Source organism: Sphaeramia orbicularis, chromosome 15 (assembly GCF_902148855.1).
Source record: "Sphaeramia orbicularis chromosome 15, fSphaOr1.1, whole genome shotgun sequence".
Lineage (NCBI taxonomy): Eukaryota > Metazoa > Chordata > Actinopteri > Kurtiformes > Apogonidae > Sphaeramia > Sphaeramia orbicularis.
This window is the reverse complement of record NC_043971.1, coordinates 18,867,861-18,888,818: the sequence shown is the minus strand read 5'-3', so window position 1 is coordinate 18,888,818 and position 20,958 is coordinate 18,867,861. Positions and strand designations below refer to the sequence as shown.

Below are 20,958 nucleotides of genomic sequence, written 5' to 3'. Positions count from 1 at the left end.
GGTGTAAAATGCCATTTGTTCTTTTCACGGTCATCAGATGTGACCCATTTGGACGTCAGAGGCTCCATAGTTACCATGGAAACACCGTCATCTTCTACAACATTGATTCACCAGTAAACCCATGGCGTTGGATCAATGACAGTGAATGGAGACACTTGTTTTCTTTTCAGTTATCGATATATTTGCTAAAAAAAGTCAGTTTTTCTTCAGTTTTCTCTGTTTCAGACGTAATAACCTTCAACTTTAATCTAAGCTTTTATGAACATCTACAAGATCAGTAAATTTGACATAAGAAAATACTTGATCTTCACGGAATATTTGCAACATACAGAGGATGATATTACAATAAATGGTGATAAATCATATAAGAAAGATTAAATGGAGGGGAAAAATGGGTCTTTATGGGATAATAAGTAACAGTGGGAAGAAAACAATGAAACCAAACAAATGGTAAATTTTCAATGACATTAAAAAATACTGATGAAAAGTTTAATTTGATATTAATAAAAGTAAATAAACATAATAAAATATTATAAGCAATAGGTAGACAAAATGCACACAGCTTGCTTTCTGAAATATTAGCTAAATATTTACATGTTGTATGACTACTGTGGCCAGACATGTCAAAGAGGAAGAAAAAGAATAAACAATATATCTGTCTATTTCAATTAGGGTGTGACCTCTGTAAGGCTGCAGCATTAAGACTGACAGCATGTTGACCTCTGACCCCGCTGACCCCGGGGCAACCCTCAGAAGGAGCCAAACAGAAACAGAAGTTTATCTTTACAGTCAGCTGTCATGTAACCTGTCTGTCTAAAATCAACACAGCTGATTTACCTCCTTTCGTCTGGTGCTGGGTAATCGGCTCGTCTGACTTTGCAGTGTGTGTTAGTGTTGGAGAGAGATAGAGAAAAAGAGGAAATAGAACAATAGAGGAACAATCAGGAAAAAGATCAGAGGAATTGAAGTCCACATGCCTTCATAGTATCAGTAAAGACACAAAAAGTTTTCTCTATTCAAAAGTAGTCATCATGATTTTTTTTTTGTAACTTTCATCTAAATTCATGAGAAAGAGATCGGAGGTGAATTGCACTTTTCTTTCTATGTTTATGGAGTGCGCACAGTGATTAGCATTTATATTTGATGGAGAGCAAGCCCAGACTGCTGAGTTGCAGCGTGGCGTGGCCTCACAGGAGACATGAGAGGTTGCCTTCAACACAGAACAGTTGTATACGTAATGAAGGAAAGCTCTTGTTGCTTCTAAATCCGCTGGACGCTTTTCTCTCCTTCCTGACCTTGTGTTATTGTAACACTTCCAAAACCATCCAAGCTTCTTTTTTGTACGTTAGCTTTGGCAGTATAAGTGAGGAAAGGATGTGTTCCTGCTTGTATGCATGTTTGTGTGCATGCACTGTACGTGTGTGTGCATTCGTGTTTGTTTGTATATAAATAATAGCCTTGATGTGCTGCCTGCAACTCTGATACTATCCAACTATGCCATCCAGCAGGCACAGATACACACACAGCCTGCTTTCCGTAATTCTGCCGATTGTAAAAAACCTGCAGACCACCTCAGTTTCCCCTCTCGCACACTCTGATCCCCTTACCTTTCGTCTTGTATCCGCCCAGCCACTACACCCACAGGACCACACCAGAGCCCGGACCCACACTTTCTGATCCACCTTGGAAAACTTTCCTGGCTGCTATTCTGGCTTCTTTTGCCAAGATTCCACACTGTGCCCTCAGTCCATAGCGCTGCCCTCGGTCTGTGTGTGTGTGAGTGTGAGAGAGAGAGAGAGAGAGAGAGAGAGAGAGAGAGAGAGAGAGAGAGGTGTTGAATATACTGCACCAAGCTTGAATACACTCACTGCATGAAGGTTCACCACTAAAACCTCGCAGCCCCTGTTACTTTGTTCAAGCCAAAGTGACCGTCTATGGACTCGTAAAAAAGTCAAAGCCTCAGTGTGTCACACAGTTTCTAAGGCTCTCTGTCTATATCTTTACTTTCCTCTCTCTGCAGGCAGCTGATGGAGAATCAGATTACTGTGATTGAGCGTGGGGCTTTTGATGACATGAAGGAGCTGGAAAGACTGTGAGTACCTCCCGGTGTTGTCTGCAGACAGTGTTTGGAAGTTTACTTTTGAAATATAATAAAACAGTAGGTTATTAGTTTACTGTCATCTCATAATGTTATGTAATACAACAATTTCCATGACTTGCCACATTTGATTAGTTTCTAATTATTCTCCCAACTTAACAGTACTCAACAGGGATTTCTGTCAAAGTTTAAAAACAACCTCATTTGACTTATATTTAGATTTACATGGACATCCCAGTAAGATTATTACACTCAAATATAACTCGCATTATACGGAAATACAAGATAAGAGATAAAGATAAATCTTTATTGTCATTACACAGGCATACTTTGCGCAATAGTACAAAAAAAAAAAAGTTGCAGTACTCTTCCATGTTGGTGCAAAAACAAAGGCATACAATAATCACAATATGTACAATATAAAATAAATGCAGAGAAATAGCGTACAGTGTATATTGCTCATTGTATATGGGCCACTGAAATACAACACAAAGCAAAGTAACATTGCAATTCAATTTCTTTCACTCCTTAACACTGTAGATATAGTAGGCAGAATAGAAATAACACATTTTAAATTCTTTGTTTTAAAACTTCCCATGAACACCACCTCTCTTTTATTTCTTCAATGGGTTAAATTTAACGCGACTAACAGGAGGAACTGAACATAAATGGGGATTTCAGTATAAAGCGCTTCCCTGTCATTCCATTGTGGTTGGATGGTGAGGAGAGGGTATAGCGTGGGCTGGGAGTATTTTTTTTATTACCTCTGCCTGACAGGAATGCCCTCAGTGGGATATGTGGGCTTAAGAGGCCTCCCCCACCGCAGACCCTGGCTCATCTGGACAGCACCAGGACTCCTCGATACCTTGTAAACCACGTGGGAAAACACATAGACAAACACAGTCAACCACACCTCACCCAGCTCATTAGCAAATCAATAGTGCTACCCGCATGGAAACCTGCAGAGCAGATGACTTTATGGACACATGCCGTCATGCATACACAGTGGTTAACTTATAAAAGACTTTCCCCTGATCTGAAACCCACATTAACAATTTACATTACCAAACTCGAGGCCATGCACTGCTCGCCTTCCCTCCTCCTCCTCCATTTTCAGCAGATCCCAAACATTGGGCAGACATATCCTTGTGCCAGACCAATGTGGAAATTAAGCGGCTCGTTTCTCTAATGTTTAAAAGCCACTAACCCACCAGCAGGTACAGTTTAGTGTGAACGGCGCGGCAGCAGACCATTAATGCCCATTATGCACTAAATCTCCACCTCAGCTGGCCAAGTGTTCTTCTCAGTGTATACAGTGAGTGGCACAGATCCCAACATCTGTCTGAATGTGTCTGAAGGCAGGGCAGTAGCCTCGCTTTCAGATTCACAACCTTCCTTTGCCCCAGCCTCAGCTTTCACTACCATGAGCCTCCAACAGGCCATTCAGAGAGAAGAGAGTTGTGGTTTCCAACAGATCAGCAACAGTCTGTTCCTCATTGACTTAATTGTTGTATTTGCATAAAGCCTGCCAGTCTTGGACGTTAGTTGTTTGACATGGAGTCTGTTGCCAACCACCATTCCTGTCAGTGCTTCATTGGCCTCAAATAGTCTCATCCATTTCATCTATTTTTCTTTAGAAACATCTTGTTTTGATAGTTTATAGATAAAATCTGTTCATGTTCAGCTGTAATTCACTTGTTTAAAAGGGAATGTTGCTATTCTGTTTCTCTGGGAAAGTCAGAAAAGCAGTGAATTCACCTCAGTGAAGCATTGTAATTTAACTGTGCAGAGATAATTTACGACGCTGTCTCCGACTAGCAGTTTAATTCCCCTGAACTTTCAGTTGGATATTTATGTGACATTCAGAGCACCACTGAAACACAATAGCCTGTGGCTAAGCCTATTCTACGGCAGCTAGCAGAAATTATTCACAGCCTACACACTCAAGGGCACGCATGCATAGACACACACACAAAATCACTGGTTGATCATATGTTTTCCCTGCTGCAGGCGGCTGAACCGTAATCAACTGCAGCAGCTTCCTGAGCTGCTCTTTCAGAAGAACCCTGCCCTGTCTCGACTGTAAGTACAATCACTTATTTATTTTTCATTTCAAAAAAGCACACACTCACGTCTTTTTTGCTTTTTTTTGTCTAATTTTGTCACTAAATGTTGTTATGAGATCTTACACGCTGCACAGTATGGTTTCAATAAGTGTAATAATGGCTGGATTTGGTTTAGTGCAACGTAAACACAATTACTGAACAATGAATTGCACTGGAGGGAATTTCATAAGGTTTCATTACAAAGAGAAGTCTGTGTATCTTGTGATTCCCACCGTACTTCCTGTGTGTGACACAAAGTAATCCTGATGAAAAATAATTTGAGTTCCTTGCACATCGTTGGGCCTTTACGCCAAGTCATTTCCAGCTTCTTGTGGTCCTCCACCTATGAAAGAATGCACTGGTGTAGGGACACATAAGACTTTAAACTCTGTTCCAGAGAAAAGGATGTCTGTGTTACTTAATGAGATCATTTTATGTCACTGGAGAAGTCCCTCAAGCTCAACCTGCCAGTGGACTCGTATACCTCCATCGTATGAATGAAATGTGTCGTCAAAGTTTTCATTCAGTTTCCATTTGTAAGGCCAACTGCATACTGCCATACACCCACATGTCCTTACAGTTATGCGCCCCATGCAGCGAGACAGTCCCACAGTAATGTTAAATTTTATTCCCGTCTGCAAAAGGCTTAGGGTTTTTTTTTCTTTTATTTAGGATAATCAGTGTCCTTTTTGCTAGCTGATCTTTTCAGCTCTCATCATTTCAGTTCAGATTACCTGGAGCATCTGGGAATAATGAAACAGTGGGACATGGAAAAATAATTTCTCTGCCTTCAATACTTATAGTGGTACTACTAACCTATGATCCTGCCCCAGCCTTCCATCTGTCTGTCTCGACCTTGATGTTTAACACCATCTTGAATCTATCTGTCACTTCTCGCAACTATCTCCCCATGTCATCTATCATAATGCCAAAGCCAATCTGGAGCACTTTGGGGCAAAGCCTCATCCTTTGGGGCAAAGCTGGCCTTCTTGTGGATTGCTAACACTGAGCAGCGCTGAGGTGTCTGTCTAGCTAGAACAGACACAGAGCAGACCGAGGCCTTCCAGACCAGCGGATGGCCTTGAACAAGCATGATTAGTCCATCTGGAGCAGTGGGCTCTGCCAACAGCCAGAGGATTGTGCTAACACAGCTCCCCTGTTTCATCCAATCTAACTTCACGCTCATTATTCTAAACCTAGCACTGGCTTTTCTGCCACGTTCTGGAGAATGAAACTTTGTTTAACATTGCTTAATCGATTCGCTATGTGTCTGTGTATACACTCATTTGTTCTTTATCCTTGGCTGGATAAAAGAGAACCATAATGGACCTTGAAGCATTTCAGGTGTGGAAGTGCTGCACATTCTTTAGTGGTAAAACAAATGTACAAAACAGTACCACAATGAAAATTGAAAATAATGCAATCTGTATGGTGCCTGTGGTTGACTGACAGTTCCTATTTTATGAAAGACCTCTAGTGCTTGTTAAAATTTGGTCTAGTAGTACTGGGTTCAGGAACAGCAGTAGGAGACAAAGGTTTTTCTTAATGTGTTTCTTAACTCCTGAGCAGTGTGTCTGGGCCACACGGTGGGTTCTGGTTCCAGTCTGATGCGGTTAGGTTACAGCCCCGTCTCGCTCCCGCCAGCAGCTTTTAATGGACTTAAAAGGTTCTCAGCTCCCAAAGGACGACTTTCACTGCTATTTCATGTGTGTTCGTCTGAGGAAGACGTAGTGAGAGACAGTGAGAAAAAGAATCTATGCTCGCATATGTATTTCATATGCAATCACAGAGAGTTGATGTGTGTGTCGTTCGCTCAAAGTGCACACCGGGGCTTGTTAGGGTCTGCCTTTATGATCCTAACAAGAGAGGTTAATGTGAAAGCCCGCTGCCCTCAGGTGGAGCAGTAACCCAGATGGTTTCTCTTCTCTCGGACGGAGGATTAATTGCCCCCCTCCCCTTTTTCTACACTTTTTACAGTCATCCTCTCCGTCTCCCGTACTCCCCTCTTTTTCTCCTCTTTGCTCATTCTGGGCTCGAGGAAAAGCTTGTATAACAAAGTGGCTATTTGTTTTAGATATCCTGCTGAGAGGACAAACAGAAACAAGGACGTTGGGGATAGAGGTGGGAGGGAGAGCAGATGAGATCTTTGCTCTCATTAAAATTTTGAGGAAAAGCAAGCCGGGTTAATAAAAGGCTGCTGGGTAAATAAGTAGAGGATTTGAGTTTTGTGGTGAGTTTTTTCGCACTTGATTTCCATGGAGTCATTAACCTAATGAGGATTCACCATAAAAGCAAAGGAGATGGAGAATTAATGCAAGTGTTTTTATTTTTAGATCTTTTCTTATTTGCGATAGCTACCACAGCTCAAACATAAACCGGTTGAGAAAAGCACATTCCTATTAATTTGACTGATGTGTATAGTTTATGTTTGAGCACAATGAGTGTTTTTTATTGTACTTCTCCATGAAAAAAAAAAGCACTCGCTCAATCGGTGCTCTGCTTTGTGTTTTGAAAGCCTACGTCTTTATCTACACCCCTTTCCTCTGTCTCTTTCTTTGCCTGAGAGATACCAGAGACACTGATGCATGAGGGGCAGAGGAGAGATAATTGGAATTGATTAGAGATGATTAGAGATAGTTAGAGTTAGTTAAAGCTGCCTGTGATGGATGGCACCGACAAGAAGGCATGGGAACGGCGTCGCAGAGGTGAGAGGCAAGGCGCGCAACATCAGTGAACAATAACAGTGAAAATAGAGTTGCATTCATCACTGTTAACGACCTGTTGCCCCCAGCCCACCTCCCCTGACTTCTCCTCATCCTACTTCCACTGCAGTTCAGATCTGTAATCTACTCATCCGTGTCTGTAATTAGTGTCTTTTCACAGTGGGAGAGCATGTAGGAAGGAAGGACCGCAGGATAGAGAAAAGTAGCGATAGGTGAATAAGTTGGAGGACTACACACAGTTAGCCTGATAGCTGGCCCCGAAAAATAGCATCTGCTCTGGGCTCAGGATAAGGAGGGGGGGTTGGGGGGTTGGGGGAGGAAAAGGGGTATTATGCAGTTTTTGATTACTGTGTTGCTTGTTTCTGCCACAAACAAATACCAGCAACAACACAGGCTTGTTTGAAGGGGTGTTGCTTTCATTAATGACTAACGTGTGGTGCTATGTGATGGGGTGAGGGGACGGTTAGAAGAGGTTTTCCCTTGTGTAGCTCCCCGGGAGGTATGTGAAAAAAGGCGGAGGGGGGAAAGGTGTGGCTCTACCTGAACTACAGGGGAGCCAAGGAAACCCTGGCGGAGATCGGAAAGGGGGCGTGCCTCGTCTTTCCTTAAGGTCCTTTTTTCATCTGTCATTTTAGCGTTAATGCTTGACGACGGGTATCCCGATATACACAAACCCATAACAGTGGCTGAGTGACACACATATACACAAAGGCCCATGTGCACTCGCAAGAGAGAGAAAAAAGAGAAAATGTAAATAACACTAATTAGACACAAACAGGCACAGAATAACACTATAATTACATCTCTGTGTGCTAATGTGTGGATGGCAGGCATACACCCGGGATTACGTTCTTTATATGGCGTTGACTGTAGATAAAAGAGCAGTTTCAACTTTGTGTTGAAGCGGAGCTGCCTGTTCTGTGTTTGTGTTGGAGGGATGCTGTGTTTTGTGTTTGTTGATCGCTTGATGCTTAGGGAACGGTAGCTCAGTGCGAGAAGAAAGAATTATTTAGGGGAAGGAGATCTAGAATAAATAATGTGCTCTATCATTAAACCCATAAATCGTCACTCTGTCACCATATTCCCTTTTTGTTTTTGACTCTGTTGCTATTCAGCGCATGGTTATTTTCGCTTTTTATTTGTTATAGATTGCTGTCGATTGGCTTATGAATTCGCTTTTTGTCTTTTCTGAGCTGCAGAGCAAGCAAATTAACTCCCGCGACTTTTGACTTTTTTTGTATAACTGTATGGAAGACTAATGTGTGTGTTTTTTTCTTTCCTTGTGACCATTTTAAAGTGTTTGTATAATACTGTGCTGTGTGTGTCTGTGAATGCATGTGTGCCTGGCAGGCTGTTAATGGTCCAAGCTGGTCTTGTCATTTCCTTTTCTTTGTCTCTGCTGATGAATGACCTGCCTCGAAGTGCTAGGTCTCTCTCTCCCTCGCTCAGAGGACCATTTGGGCCCCTACTTGGCAGCAGTCCCCATGGCAACCCATCTCCATCATGTGGTTTCTGTGCCATCAGTGGCAGACATCCTGATTTCTTCACTGTGGTTTGTCTGACACTGAGTAAACACTGACTTTAGTGGGTATAACTAACTTTAGACTTGGAGAAAGCATAATATCTGCATACAGCAGAGAAACCCACTACTAAAAGCAACAACTCAACCGAAAGACGAAAACAACCGTATTTTATATTATTTACCAGTTTATATGTTGTACAGATGCTGATTTTGTTCAATGTATCCAGGTTTTGACATATCTGACGTCTTGGAAATTGAAAAAATTAAACAACAGTATCTCTTTCCAGTCTTGTTATGATCCACAGAATACACTGTTTCCATTATTATATAAGACTAACAGGGAAATAAGTCAATTTAGACTAATTTGGAACATTTCTTTCTTTTAACAACAGGGCTTTCCAAACCTGAGCGCTGAAACCATAACTGTTCTCATGACTTTGTGGAAAAAGTCAAGAAAAAAGGACTGTTTGTTTGAAGTTCATAGACATGTTAACATACCGTCATCTTCCTAAAATAATTGAATTGGCAACTTTTTTTGTCTAAACCGTCAAATACTCAATTTCCTGGTTACATTTTTTTTTTGGGGGGGGGGGGGTGTCTCTAAAAATCAGAAAAATTACTCAGGCAATTATTTTAGGAAGGTAATGGTATATTATTGGGTGAATGGGCTCTAACTTTGAGGTGCAGTGCTAAAGTTTGACGTTTTGCAGAAACTTAAAATACCTGACCTGGCAGCTAACTGAACATATAGGGCATGCCTTAACTCCTTGCCCCTGCCCCTCTTCCTGGCCCTGTCCTTGTCAGCTGGTAAAAGTGGCTTTTATGGCTTGTCGCTGTTTTCTTTACGAGTCGGACCGTGTGTGAGAGAGAAATGCAGACCAAACCATGTGAGGAGAGCGGAAGCCAAAAGGGGGTAATTTAAAAACCACTCCGCCATCTGAAATATTCACAACCCCAGCACAAGGGGAGCGAGAGAGAAAGAAAAGAAGAGAAGGGGAAAAGAACGACAGAAGAAGAAAGTAGAAGAAAAGAGAGAGGAGCAGACAGAGGTGCAAAAGAGAAGTGACAGAAGACAGAGAAAAACAGTGGTGTTTATATTTACTAATGATTTTGTGTCCTTCCTCATGAATAATTGAACAGAAGGATTGGGGCTTGTTAAATATTCACACTAAAGCGCTGGGACATCAGTGCTGTTTTGTGTGTCTGTCCAGTGTCTGGTACACACTGCTCTACATTCACATACCAGCTCCGATGCTCCAGATATTCGCACAAGCAAACGGCAGCCGCGCACACACATACACACACTCAGTATTCTGCAACGACTGCCCAATCATACACATGTGCGCCACCTTGTGTGTGTGTGTGCGTGCATGTATACCCTCACACTGGGGACTGGCCTGGTCATTATGAATTGATACAGCATGAATAAGACATCACAGTGTGGTCTAGATCCGTCATGAGTATACACACACAGGGATTTCACTCGTAGAACTGCTGAAGGAGGCCTCCTCCTCCTCCTCCTCCTCCTCCTCACTGCGCCGCTGCCGACAGTTTGCCTCTGTGACGGCAGACTTTACTTGGTCCAGATTAAAACTGACATACAGGAGAAAAGGCTGCCCTCATGTCCTCACACACAGACACATACACACTCTCCTTGAAAACTCCGAGCAAGGGCTTGTGGAATGCTGCAGTCCCAGCCAGGAATAACAACCCATATAGTTGGGTTGTCCTGCTTGCTTGTGTGTGTGTGTATGAACACATGCTTCATGGACATGTGTGTGTGCATAAAAGCAACATGGAGTATGAATGCAGCTATCAGAATGACAGAATGAGAAATCCAGCCCATTCATCACAGTCCTAATAGAGTGCAATCTCCCTGCGATAGGTGTTTCCCTCACTCATTGCATCTGTCCATCTCGTTACAGCTTGGTTGAAGATCTGGGGTTTCGATCAACACTATCTGCTCTGGATCATCATGTGAGAGTGTCGTGTGTGAGGAGCTTAGCAGGAAGAACATAGTATCTGTGTGTAATCTCTAGTTATGAGCTGTTAGGGTCTGGTCTTAAGACTCTGGAGTATAGCGTTGGAAGTAACCCAAGCAGACCCAAACACAGCCTCTCCTCCCTTGGCGAGGAGGGGAGGGGGGGATCAAAACCCTGCCGACATCCTCCGAAGCAGGAAAAAGCAGGAAGCTACCCACACGTGTACAGTAAATGATTGTCAGTGCCCTACCCTCTGGCCTCGTGCTTGGCCTCTGATTCCCAGATTTAAGAAGAACAAACAAACAAACTGCAGGGCAAATTATGCCTCCACACACACATGCAATCACACAAATGCCACCGCACACATTTTTTGCCCACCTCCTGCCGATTTGCTACTGTAGAAACCGATGCTTTGTGGGGTTTGGACTTGGTCTGTTTACCTTTTCTGAGTGAGCGGAAGACGCACAGAGATAGATGGAGTCAGGATGTGAATGGTTCAAAAACAGCCTTATATTTTGTAAGAGAGACCTGATCCAGTTCTTGGGAAAAGTGTGGTGTAATGGATGGAAAGAAATCTTTGGATTTTTAGTTTTGTGTGTGTATGTAATTATAGGCTTTAGATGCATCCCTTTATCCTCTGGAAGCACAGTCTTAGGTTGAACTCCTTCCTCTTCCCTGTGGCTATAGTTCTGTGTCTATAAGTGTGCCTGAACTCTCCACTGTCTCCTCTCTGTCTGTGGTGTTCAGGTCCATTCTTAGGTCTTTGAACCTACTACACCTCCAGGCTTTTTGTTCATGAGACTCCACAGACGGCAGAGCTGCTGTCACATTAGTCTTGCATAGCCATACCTATCTCCATACTTCATTTGCGCTGAGCTAGCACTGGCAATAGGTATGGCAACCTTCACTATCATTCCTCAACAGGGAAAAAATGAATCACTTTGAATGAATAACTTGTGTCAGGCAGTGCAAAGTACAGGATGCAGCAACAGTTCAGCTGCAAAAATAGCGTTGGGGGGACTTTTTGTGGTGGAGCCTTAAATGAAAATATGTCTTCATCAAAACTTGCTATGTTCAGTATTTAGTTTGTTGTTCTTTCACGTAGCGAAATATGCTCTGAAAGAGAGGAGAATGATTGCCCTGCTATGGGGCAACTAGAACTGTTGCCCAGTGGCAGGGCTGTTCCATCAGTGTGCATCCTGTGAGCCCAGACTACTAGAACTTAACAACTTACATCGAAAACCTGGTGATGGACAATTATCTATCTTTTAGGAACATAAATTTTGAGGGTTTTTTATATTCACAAGGACGCCTCCTGTTTATTGGATGAACCAGCAGTAAATCAACAGTCTATCTGCATCTCAACTGTTATATTAACAAATTAAATGTATTCATTTCACATTGTCACAAGCACATTATTTTGTTGATCTTTTTACAATTAGTTTGTCTGGTATTTCTTACAAAATCAGCTTATGTTACACTTACCTGTTAAGAATCAGCAAACTCTATCCACACTACACCAAATAAATAGAAACAGGATCTCTGTAAATTAATTACCGTGTACGTAATAAACACCGCTCTGTGGTTGTTTCTTACTGATTCCACCCTTCTTGCATTTTATTGACTCAGCCAAATCACTGTCGCGGTATTACTTTAATTAATTTGTTCACTCATACTGGGTAGTTACAGGCACATTCTACAGTGGAAGAAGACAGAGGACATGCAAATAAAACTTACACATGCAACTTTTTCAGATTTTAAATATGAAACCCAACAAGAACTTTTTTTCCCCTCTGTATCCCTGCACCACACTCCCCTGCCATCCTACTTTTCAGTAAACAAAAGACACTTGTCTGCCTAGGTAAGTGAACTGCCCACATTCCACTAAAACAGCATACTGAGCCATGCAAGGGTTGGTGAGCACAGCGAAGAGGAAAAGCTGAATTCCAGTACAGATGTCTATCTGTTTCCAATATTGTCTGTCTCCTATACTCTCCTGCTGATATCACAGCAGGAAGCAGTGATCTCATTAGCCCAGAGTGTGTTTGTCAGTACCTACTATGGTGATATTTTTTGGTGCGATGCAGTATGTTTTTCAGTACCGGCACAGCTTTTCCTTCTCAGCTTTGCACACCATAACAGGAAGCCGCTGGGGATGGAATTGATTCCCCTTCCCTGCTGTTTGAGCTACACATTCACACACACCTGCCCCACCCAAACAAAGCTTCGGAAATGAGTGTGAGACTGTGTGTGTGTGTGTGTGTGTGTGTGTTTACCTGTTGTGCATTATAACTGGAGCAGGACCTGCAGTCACACCAATCTGACACCTCAGAGGGAGTGAAGAGGAGGGAAGTATTGAATATTGATTGAGAAGTAGGGAGTCTGAGACAGATAGGAGGCACAGTTGGAAAGCAAAGCGGATGAAAGAGAGGAAAGCAGTGAAAGAGAAAGGAAGGTGGGGTAGGAGAGGAATATAAAGCACATTTTGAAATCATTTCATCTTATAGGTATTTTGTTTTGAGCATATTTATTATTTATACAGTCCCAAAAGTTGATTTTTTTTTTTCCCCCTGTAACTTTAAATTGTTTTTTCAATTCTTTTAAAATCTTGCCTCCAAAATCCAATGTAGCGCTGCAATTCAATCAAATAAATAGATGGAGAGTGAGATGAGTGGATAGAATTCAAGAGCAAGAGGGGGAACTGAGAGTGACAGCAATAAATAGTGTGTGGTAGCAATAAATAGTATGGGGCTGGAGTAAGTGGTGTTGGCAGAAGAAAGAGAGGCAGTGAGAAGAAAGATTGGCCTCATCTGTAGACTTTGAAAGGAATCTCATCTCTTCTCATCTATGTGGCCGTGCTGGGAGACAGAGTGAGCGAGGGAGCCGGGGGCACCTGCAGTGGAGCATTAGCCAAAAGCCCCATTATCACTTCAAAGCCGGACTCTGCTGGAGGAGGCTGGGGTGACACACTGGGGCCCTACGGAGGATGAAACACCGAACAGAGATAGGAGCAGAGGCACCCCCCTCCCTTTGCCATCTTTCCCCCTCTACCCTTTATCATCCCCCCCTGGCCCTTTAACTGTACCTCACTTCCTCCCTACCTTGTCCTACCTTCCTTATCGCTTCCCATTCCTCCCACTCTATTACTTCCTCTCTTGTGTCTTATCTGCACCTTTAACACCTGGCTGCCTGGATGGCAAACCCTGTATGAGATGGCTTTCTGTACTCTACTTCGTCTCCCCTGGTCAAATTTCTTCATCCTCTCTGGCTTATAAAGGGCCTGGGGACAGGAGGCCCCGATGAGCTCCAGGCTGTGGTAATGAGCTTGCAGTCTCTTTCATGTAGAGATCAAGCTGATGGCTGGAGGGGATGTTGTTGGTGCTGGTATTAATGGAGTGGATATTACCAGCACTGGATTGTGGCGCGAGGTTGACCGGTAGTTTATTTTTTTTAAATATAGCATTCCCATCTCGAAAAAACACAGTCAGAAATGGAAATTCTTTGATGTTGTTAGCTCTTTAACATCTGGATTCATCATGGAGCTTATGTTTAGGGTTAGGGTTAAAACAGAAAGACTGTAAAGTCAAATGTATGTTTTCAAGTCAAACGTATGCTTCTTTTTTAATTTTCTTTTTAATTGTGTTTGTATTAATCTGTTTGCTTTTTAATGTGGCCCATGAGTCTGAAATAAAGCTTATCTATCAATCTATTGCCGCGTTTCCACTATGTGGAACTGGCTCGACTCGACTCAACTCGGCTTGACTTGACTCGGGTACCAGGTCCTATTTCTGGAGACCGTTTCCATTATAGGATTCTACCAACTTTACAGTACCTGGACATCATAGCAATGTGGCGTGTTACTTCTGTGTCGTCTGCTCAGAGAGTTGCTGATAAACTCGCTCGTTGCATGTTGTCTCATCAAGCTCATGCTGAATTTTTACGTCTGAACCTCCTCAACAAACCATGGTGTAGTTTTGCGGGTTGTCATCATATGGATTAACCTATCGTGCTATATTTACTGTCAACTTCCGCATCTGTTTTTTGTAAAACGGTGGATCACAGAGACAACTGTCTGACCAATCAGTGGTCTGCAGTGTTTACATATCACCTTTTAGTATCTGGTCCCCAGTCCTGGAACCTCGGCGGAGGTGATACCAAAAAACTAGTACCGGGTACCAGATTCCAGGTCCTTTTTCGTAATGGAAACGCAAAAAGGTCGAGTCGAGTCAAGTTGAGCCAATACCACGTAGTGGAAACGTGGCCTATCTATCTGTCTGTCTGTCTGTCTGTCTGTCTGTCTGTCTGTCTGTCTGTCTGTCTATTTATCTATCTATCTATCTATCTATCTATCTATCTATCTATCTATCTATCTATCTATCTATCTATCCATCCATCCATCCATCCATCCATCCATCCATCCATCCATCCATCCATCCATCCATCCATCCATCCATCCATCCATCCATCCATGTCTAACCTACAGCTAAAATACAACTAAAACATTGCTCAGATGTAACACTTACCCTTAAACAGGCTTCCGGTGTTAGAGAATGAAAAAATAGAGCTACTGATTGAACTGTGACCTTTGCATTCACATCAGTAATAACAATAATAACATAACACTCCTACCTATTGTTTTCCCTCCAAGACCATCTGCACCATCTATCTCTAATTGTGGCTTGCATTCTGAGGAAGGAGTAAGTCAACCCAACTAAGCTTGAAGATGCAGACTTTTCCCATGAATGCCTCCACCAGACACCAAGATGCACAATCCTGTCAAGCAAGGGGCAAATCATTATAGTCTGTGTAAGTTATAGCATTCCTCTGTCCAATACATTATCCCCGAGACCTTTTCTGATATTTACAGGCCACACAAGGTCAGATGTTTTAAGCAGCACTATGGTATAAGGCCAGAAATCAATGGCAGTCATGCAACATTTTTTTTTCTCTGCTTTCTCCCCGAGTGTGTCAACACTTCATAAATTTTGCCATCTGAATAAGTCGCATCCAGGGACAAAGAAAGAATGAGAGAGGGGTATTTGAACAAAGACTGATGCTCTTTAGTTATATCCTGCCTTTCCAACTCTTTTAAATCCTCCTGAGCCAATCTATGCATATGTGTGTGCACGATGGTTAATCCCGTAACGCCTAGCCACGCACCATTATTGCTCCCTCCCCCTGACACCTTCATTAGACCCCCAGACGAGGATTATGTCTGACTTATTGTGTTGGTCACTTGACTAGACCCATTACACTGTGTGTGGTTATGGGCCTGCAACTGAGCATTATTCTTTATTACTGGACCATTGGTGAGTTATTCAAATACATTCATTATTTTAGTCTTAAGTTTGAGGAAAAAAAGAAAACATTATGCTTATCAAAATTCCTCAAAATCCACAATATAATGCACACAAGGCTCAGTTACTACATTTTTTGGCATCTTTCCCATTTCTGTGGCTGTGTTTAGGCCTGCTCTTAAGGTAATCTATATTAATGAAGGTAAAAAGGCAAGAAAAAAGGGGACATTTTGTGGGTATGTACACAGAGCAGAGAGGATATGCCCAGGTTCCACTTCATAAAGTTGTTGTAAAAGAGCAGAGGCCATTCATGACTAACAAAGGGTTTTCACATGAACAAGTTAACAGACTGGTGCCCGACAGCCCCCCTCGCCACCACACACACTTCCTCAACATTTTACTCATTTTATTTCCTCTCCCAGCTTCCTCTCATTCATCCCGTCCACTTGCTTAGCTCTCTCCCAGTTAATTGGTAAAACATCTTTGCATGTTTAGTGCAAGGGAGTGTCAATTTTGCAAACAAAAGAAACATCTTTCAGGAGTTGTTCTTACTGCCAGAAGCTTTGGCAGGAGATAACGGCAGCAGCCTCATCAAAGGTGGATGTGTGATAAATATCTCAATCAAATCATTACAGCGCAAGGCAGTTATCTGGGCAGGTTTGACTTTTCATTCCTTCGTCTTTTAATAGTATAGCTCCTAATAGTTTCTATGGAGACTGAATTGGCTGAGTGTTGTTGTGCTGCGTTTGGGCCCTCGGCAATCTCACCCTCATTCAACCCTCTTACCTGTGTTTCTGGATATAGAAAGCTGAAAGATAGTGATAAATGTCTGTTAACACACACACTCTTCCAAGCACAGAAATTTAGGGCTATAATAAGTCAAAGCATTGGAATGCAATGATCGAGTTAGTTAAAAGTTTCCTTGACTTATCTTAGGGAGAAGTTGTCATAACAGTGTCAGTTCTAAGTTAGTCTGTTTAGAATAACAGAGACATTTCTGAAGTTTGACAGATGTCTGTATTGTCGAGAATGGAACAGTATATTACATAACATTTTACTGTTCTCTATGTTGCCTTTCTGAGTTTCCTCCTAGGTTTGCTTCATCTTTTTGTGCTGATATGGATTTGATTGACCTAAAAATGTAGAAGTCAAATAGTTTTTTTTCCCCCTGTGTTGTCACTGTGAGCTGAGTTGACCAGTAAGGTTAGAGAAGCACAGCCTTGTTTCCCAGGCAGGCAACCTCTTTGTGACGCGGTTAAAGATGTGTTCTAACACCATTCCCATCACCCCTCATCCCCTCCTCTCCCCTTTTGCTCCCATCCCTCCATTTCTCCCTCCATCTCCAGAGAATAGCCTGCCCTTTGCTCAAGCCATTCCGTCTCCTTGGAGCTCATTGTTCCCTGGTTGCTAGGAGATCGTTGGGGCCTCATTTGGTCACCTTGGATACTGGGGGGAGCCAGGGTATTTGGTATGGGGTCAGGGCTGACAGAGGTGATGTGAAGGTGTGTGTGACTACATTTGCGCACACACGGGATTGTTAGCTGTCAATGTATGCATGTGTGTGTGGGAGCCTGTGTGTGTGTTTGGTTAAGGGTCAGGCGTGACAGGGCTTTTACAATAGGGAAGGGTGTGACAAACCCCTCCTTCCCCATTTATCAGCCTATTCAGTCACCCACTCCTCTGCTCCGAGCCAGGCTGGGCCAGGAGGCAGCCGAGCTGTCACTCAACAAGGAGGGGGAGGGGCCGAAATGGGATCCCAGAAAACATAATTAATGTGTAACACAAGAGCTGCAGTATCCCTCCAAATAGGAAATTAAAGAAACAAGCAGCCACTGTAATGGCAATTACACAGAGCTGAATAGACCAGTGCCTTTGAGTTGTCAATACAGTTTCAGGCACACCTGCTCTCTCTGCCTCTCTCTCTCTCTCTTTCCATCTATACTGTGTGTTTCACTCATTCTGTAAAACACACACCAGGGGACACCCTCTTTGTCAACCTCCCCACTGAATTCCTATCCTGAATTGTCAAAGCTGGCTGTAGCTGGGAGGCCTTGAAGAGCCCTGGAGTGGCTTTCATAAACCTCAACCAACATGCACACACATACACACGCACACACACGCACACACACTTACATGTACACGCACACAACCTTTACTATTGTTGCCAAAGCTGAGGCACTTACCAAGAGAGTAAGTGGTGAAATGAGCAAAACGGAGATGAACATTTTTAGAAAATGAGCTCTTATTCAAATGAGACCCATTCTCAACTCTCTTCCCCTCTCTCTCTCCCTCGTCTTCTTTTTCTCTATCTCTGTCCTTCTTTCTCTCCGTCTCTCATTCTTTCCCTTTGTGCCTCGACAATATGCCCCACAAAGTCCGTGTGACTGGGTGATTAGGCTGCAAAGGCCTGTTCTCTGATATCATTAGGTTCTGCATTGCATCCCTCAGGCCCTAGAGCAAAACCAGCAATGAGTGTTTTACCCTAAATTAAGCTTCATTAAAGATGACTCACTGTCACTGTGTAAGATGCCTGTGAGTCATCAATTCGTATTGTGAGGACTTTGACCAACTTTTCAACAAATACAACAGGCCGGCTTTTGTTTTCCTTGCTTGTCTGTCACTCTCCCCTTTATGACTTCCTCCTCTTTCCTGGGTGTGCTGACATTACAAGACGGAGTATCACAGCTGTCTAAATTTGAAGAATGTGAGTAACAACAAACTAGCATCTAGCATGGAATTTGCACTGTGCTGCAAAAAGCTCTGTGGTTGCTATATAGAAAAAGTATTCCCTCGGGAATTGGTTTTCTTCCTGCAGTGTCTGCATGTGTGTGTTCCAAAACCAACCCGTGGAGCTAAAATTGTTGCAGATTTACAGCTAAACTGCTACCTTGTGTTCTCATCACTCATAATGAGTCGGGAGGAATGCTGTGTCCTCACCTGAGCTGTAACTGATAGCAGATATAAAAAAAAAGGATCTGACATGCCCACACAGAAGGAAAAGAAGGGGGAAAAAAAAGCCTGGCACTAGAAAGGGCATACCTGTGCTTAGAGGCAGGGTGTGTCTGGCCTCGCAGGGTTCACCGCTCTGACAAAACCGCAGTGGTAATGCAGCAGAAAATGACTCAAAAAACTGGCACATAAACTTGGACTCAGTATGACATCGGTAGAGTCAGATTAGCTTCTTTTCAGACCTCACGCAGTTTCCGGAAGAGTCATTAAGGAATCATTGAGTGAAGAGCCAAAGAGATTCATATTCATGGAATTCATCAAAACAAGTTATTGAAAGCATTCATTTAGTGGGTCGGCAGAATTCATCCGTTGGACTTCATTGATGTGGTGTTGACCCCGGACCACAGTGTGCACTGCTGTCAGTGTGGCTTTGTTGGTGGAGCAGTAACCTTTCTTTGTGCCCGTGTTTGGGCCAGTAACCTTGCTTTGTGTCGCTGTGTGTATCAGGGTGTAGTGTGACTCCCCTTCTCCATAAATCACTGTCAGATTCCAATAGTACAAAACAAAGCCCCTGCCTGACGCTTGGATAATGGGGTTGTTGATGTGTGTATGTGTGTGTACCCATATGTGCATGTGTGTCAAGCCTGTAGCCTTTCATTTACCAATCAGTGCCGAACAGAGTTTATGAAAATTCATTGAGTGTGAGATGAGCTTTTTTCTTCAGATGAATATTGCACGAAACGCAGCATTGGGTGACAAAACACTCCATCGATTTCAAGGAAGGAAGAAGGGAGGGATTGAGGGTGGGGGGAGGAAAGGGTGAGGGAATGAGGTTGATCGCTGGTGCGTGATGGAATAAACTGCAGAATTTCTGTCACTGCTTGCGCGTGTGCGACTGTGTACGTCTGTCCCACACAGGGGGCTGATAAATAAATGATGTCTGAAATGAGAGCAGCTCTCCATAGACTCCACTTCATGAAAAGTGCTTGTTTACAACTGCACATACACACACACACACATACAAACCCACGCGCACACATCTATAGAAGGCTTGGATTTCAACAATCAATTTTCTGACTCAAGTCCATCTTCATTGGACTGGTCTGATACAGATGAATACAATTAAGAGGTTGATTTTTTTAACATGTGTTTTTCCTGTAGTTAAGCATTAACCCCATTAGTTACCTCTGTAATAAAGAAAGCACTTGTCGGTCATTATGGATAAAAAGTATATTAATGTAACTGTTTCAGCTCAATTTTTGTTCTCAACTCTTAATGTAAATTGATATTTTTAATAATGCACCCCTGTACAATTTAATATTCCCTGAGATTCGTTTACATCTCCAAGCACTGATATTCTAATAGAAATATCCCTCGATGTTCCACTCAAACTCAATCAGAAATCGAATCAACTTGGGACCTTTTGACACCGAACTGAATGAATCCATAACCAATGACAGCTGATGAATATGCTGTTGCTTCCCTTTTCTCCAACATGTCTGTGTTGTGAATTTCTTAGTGTGTGTTCCTAGTCTCATGCCACTGTCGCATTACACTCTGCATTCCATCCGTGTTGATGGTGAAGGGATGGGAAGCATTACTGTGCAGGCCAAACCAAACACACACGCACACACATGCATATAAACACCTACCTTGTGAGAGAAGCTGGAGAGTATTAGTGAGCTCAGCAGAGCAAACATAGTGATAAAGGCAGGATTTGGGCAGATTCTAATGAGAGGAAGCGGCAGAGCAGGGAAAGGATTTACCCCTGATATTCCCGCAGGCCCAGGCACGACAGAATCCTTGAGTTTTGTAACCAAACAGTGTGTGGCGCTGACTCACGGTTCCTGTGTTTGCTCTGCGGGCTGTCCTAACATATCATTACTTCTCTCAGGAAAGGCAGCTTCTCCTCAGGAGACATAGCTTGCCTACCTTTCAGACAAAACCTGACCTTTTACTTTCTCTCAACGGTAAATGAACCAGTGCCATTCTAGATGAGCTGTGAGTGGAAATGAGAGGCGGAGACGGCGGTAGTGTGTGTGGTAGCGGTGGAGTGATTATGAGGGAGCGAGGGATTCATGGGTGTCAAGGAGAGGGCAGTTGTCGCACAGAGGATTCCCACAGTTTCATTGTTTTTGGAAGATTTTCAAACATCCCATTTCTAGGCAACTGAAGCAAAGGTCAAAATGGAGGAAGGAAGAGGAGAACAAGAGTGGAGGGAGACGGAAAGAGAGCAAGAAATGGGTTGATGGTAGGGGATACTGCTGTGGAATGCTGCAGTG

The 20,958-nt window shown here is 43.0% G+C and overlaps 1 protein-coding gene across 3 annotated transcripts in view; it reads left to right on the top strand.

The window, feature by feature from the left end:
* slit1a (slit homolog 1a (Drosophila)) overlaps positions 1–20,958 on the top strand; it is a 125,419-nt gene that overhangs the window by 11,971 nt on the left and 92,490 nt on the right. For all 3 annotated transcript variants that reach the window (XM_030155982.1, XM_030155984.1, XM_030155983.1), the window contains exons 3-4: positions 2,021–2,092; positions 4,109–4,180. In XM_030155982.1, coding sequence (XP_030011842.1) covers positions 2,021–2,092; positions 4,109–4,180 — 144 coding nt within the window. The remainder of the gene's footprint in view (positions 1–2,020; positions 2,093–4,108; positions 4,181–20,958) is intronic.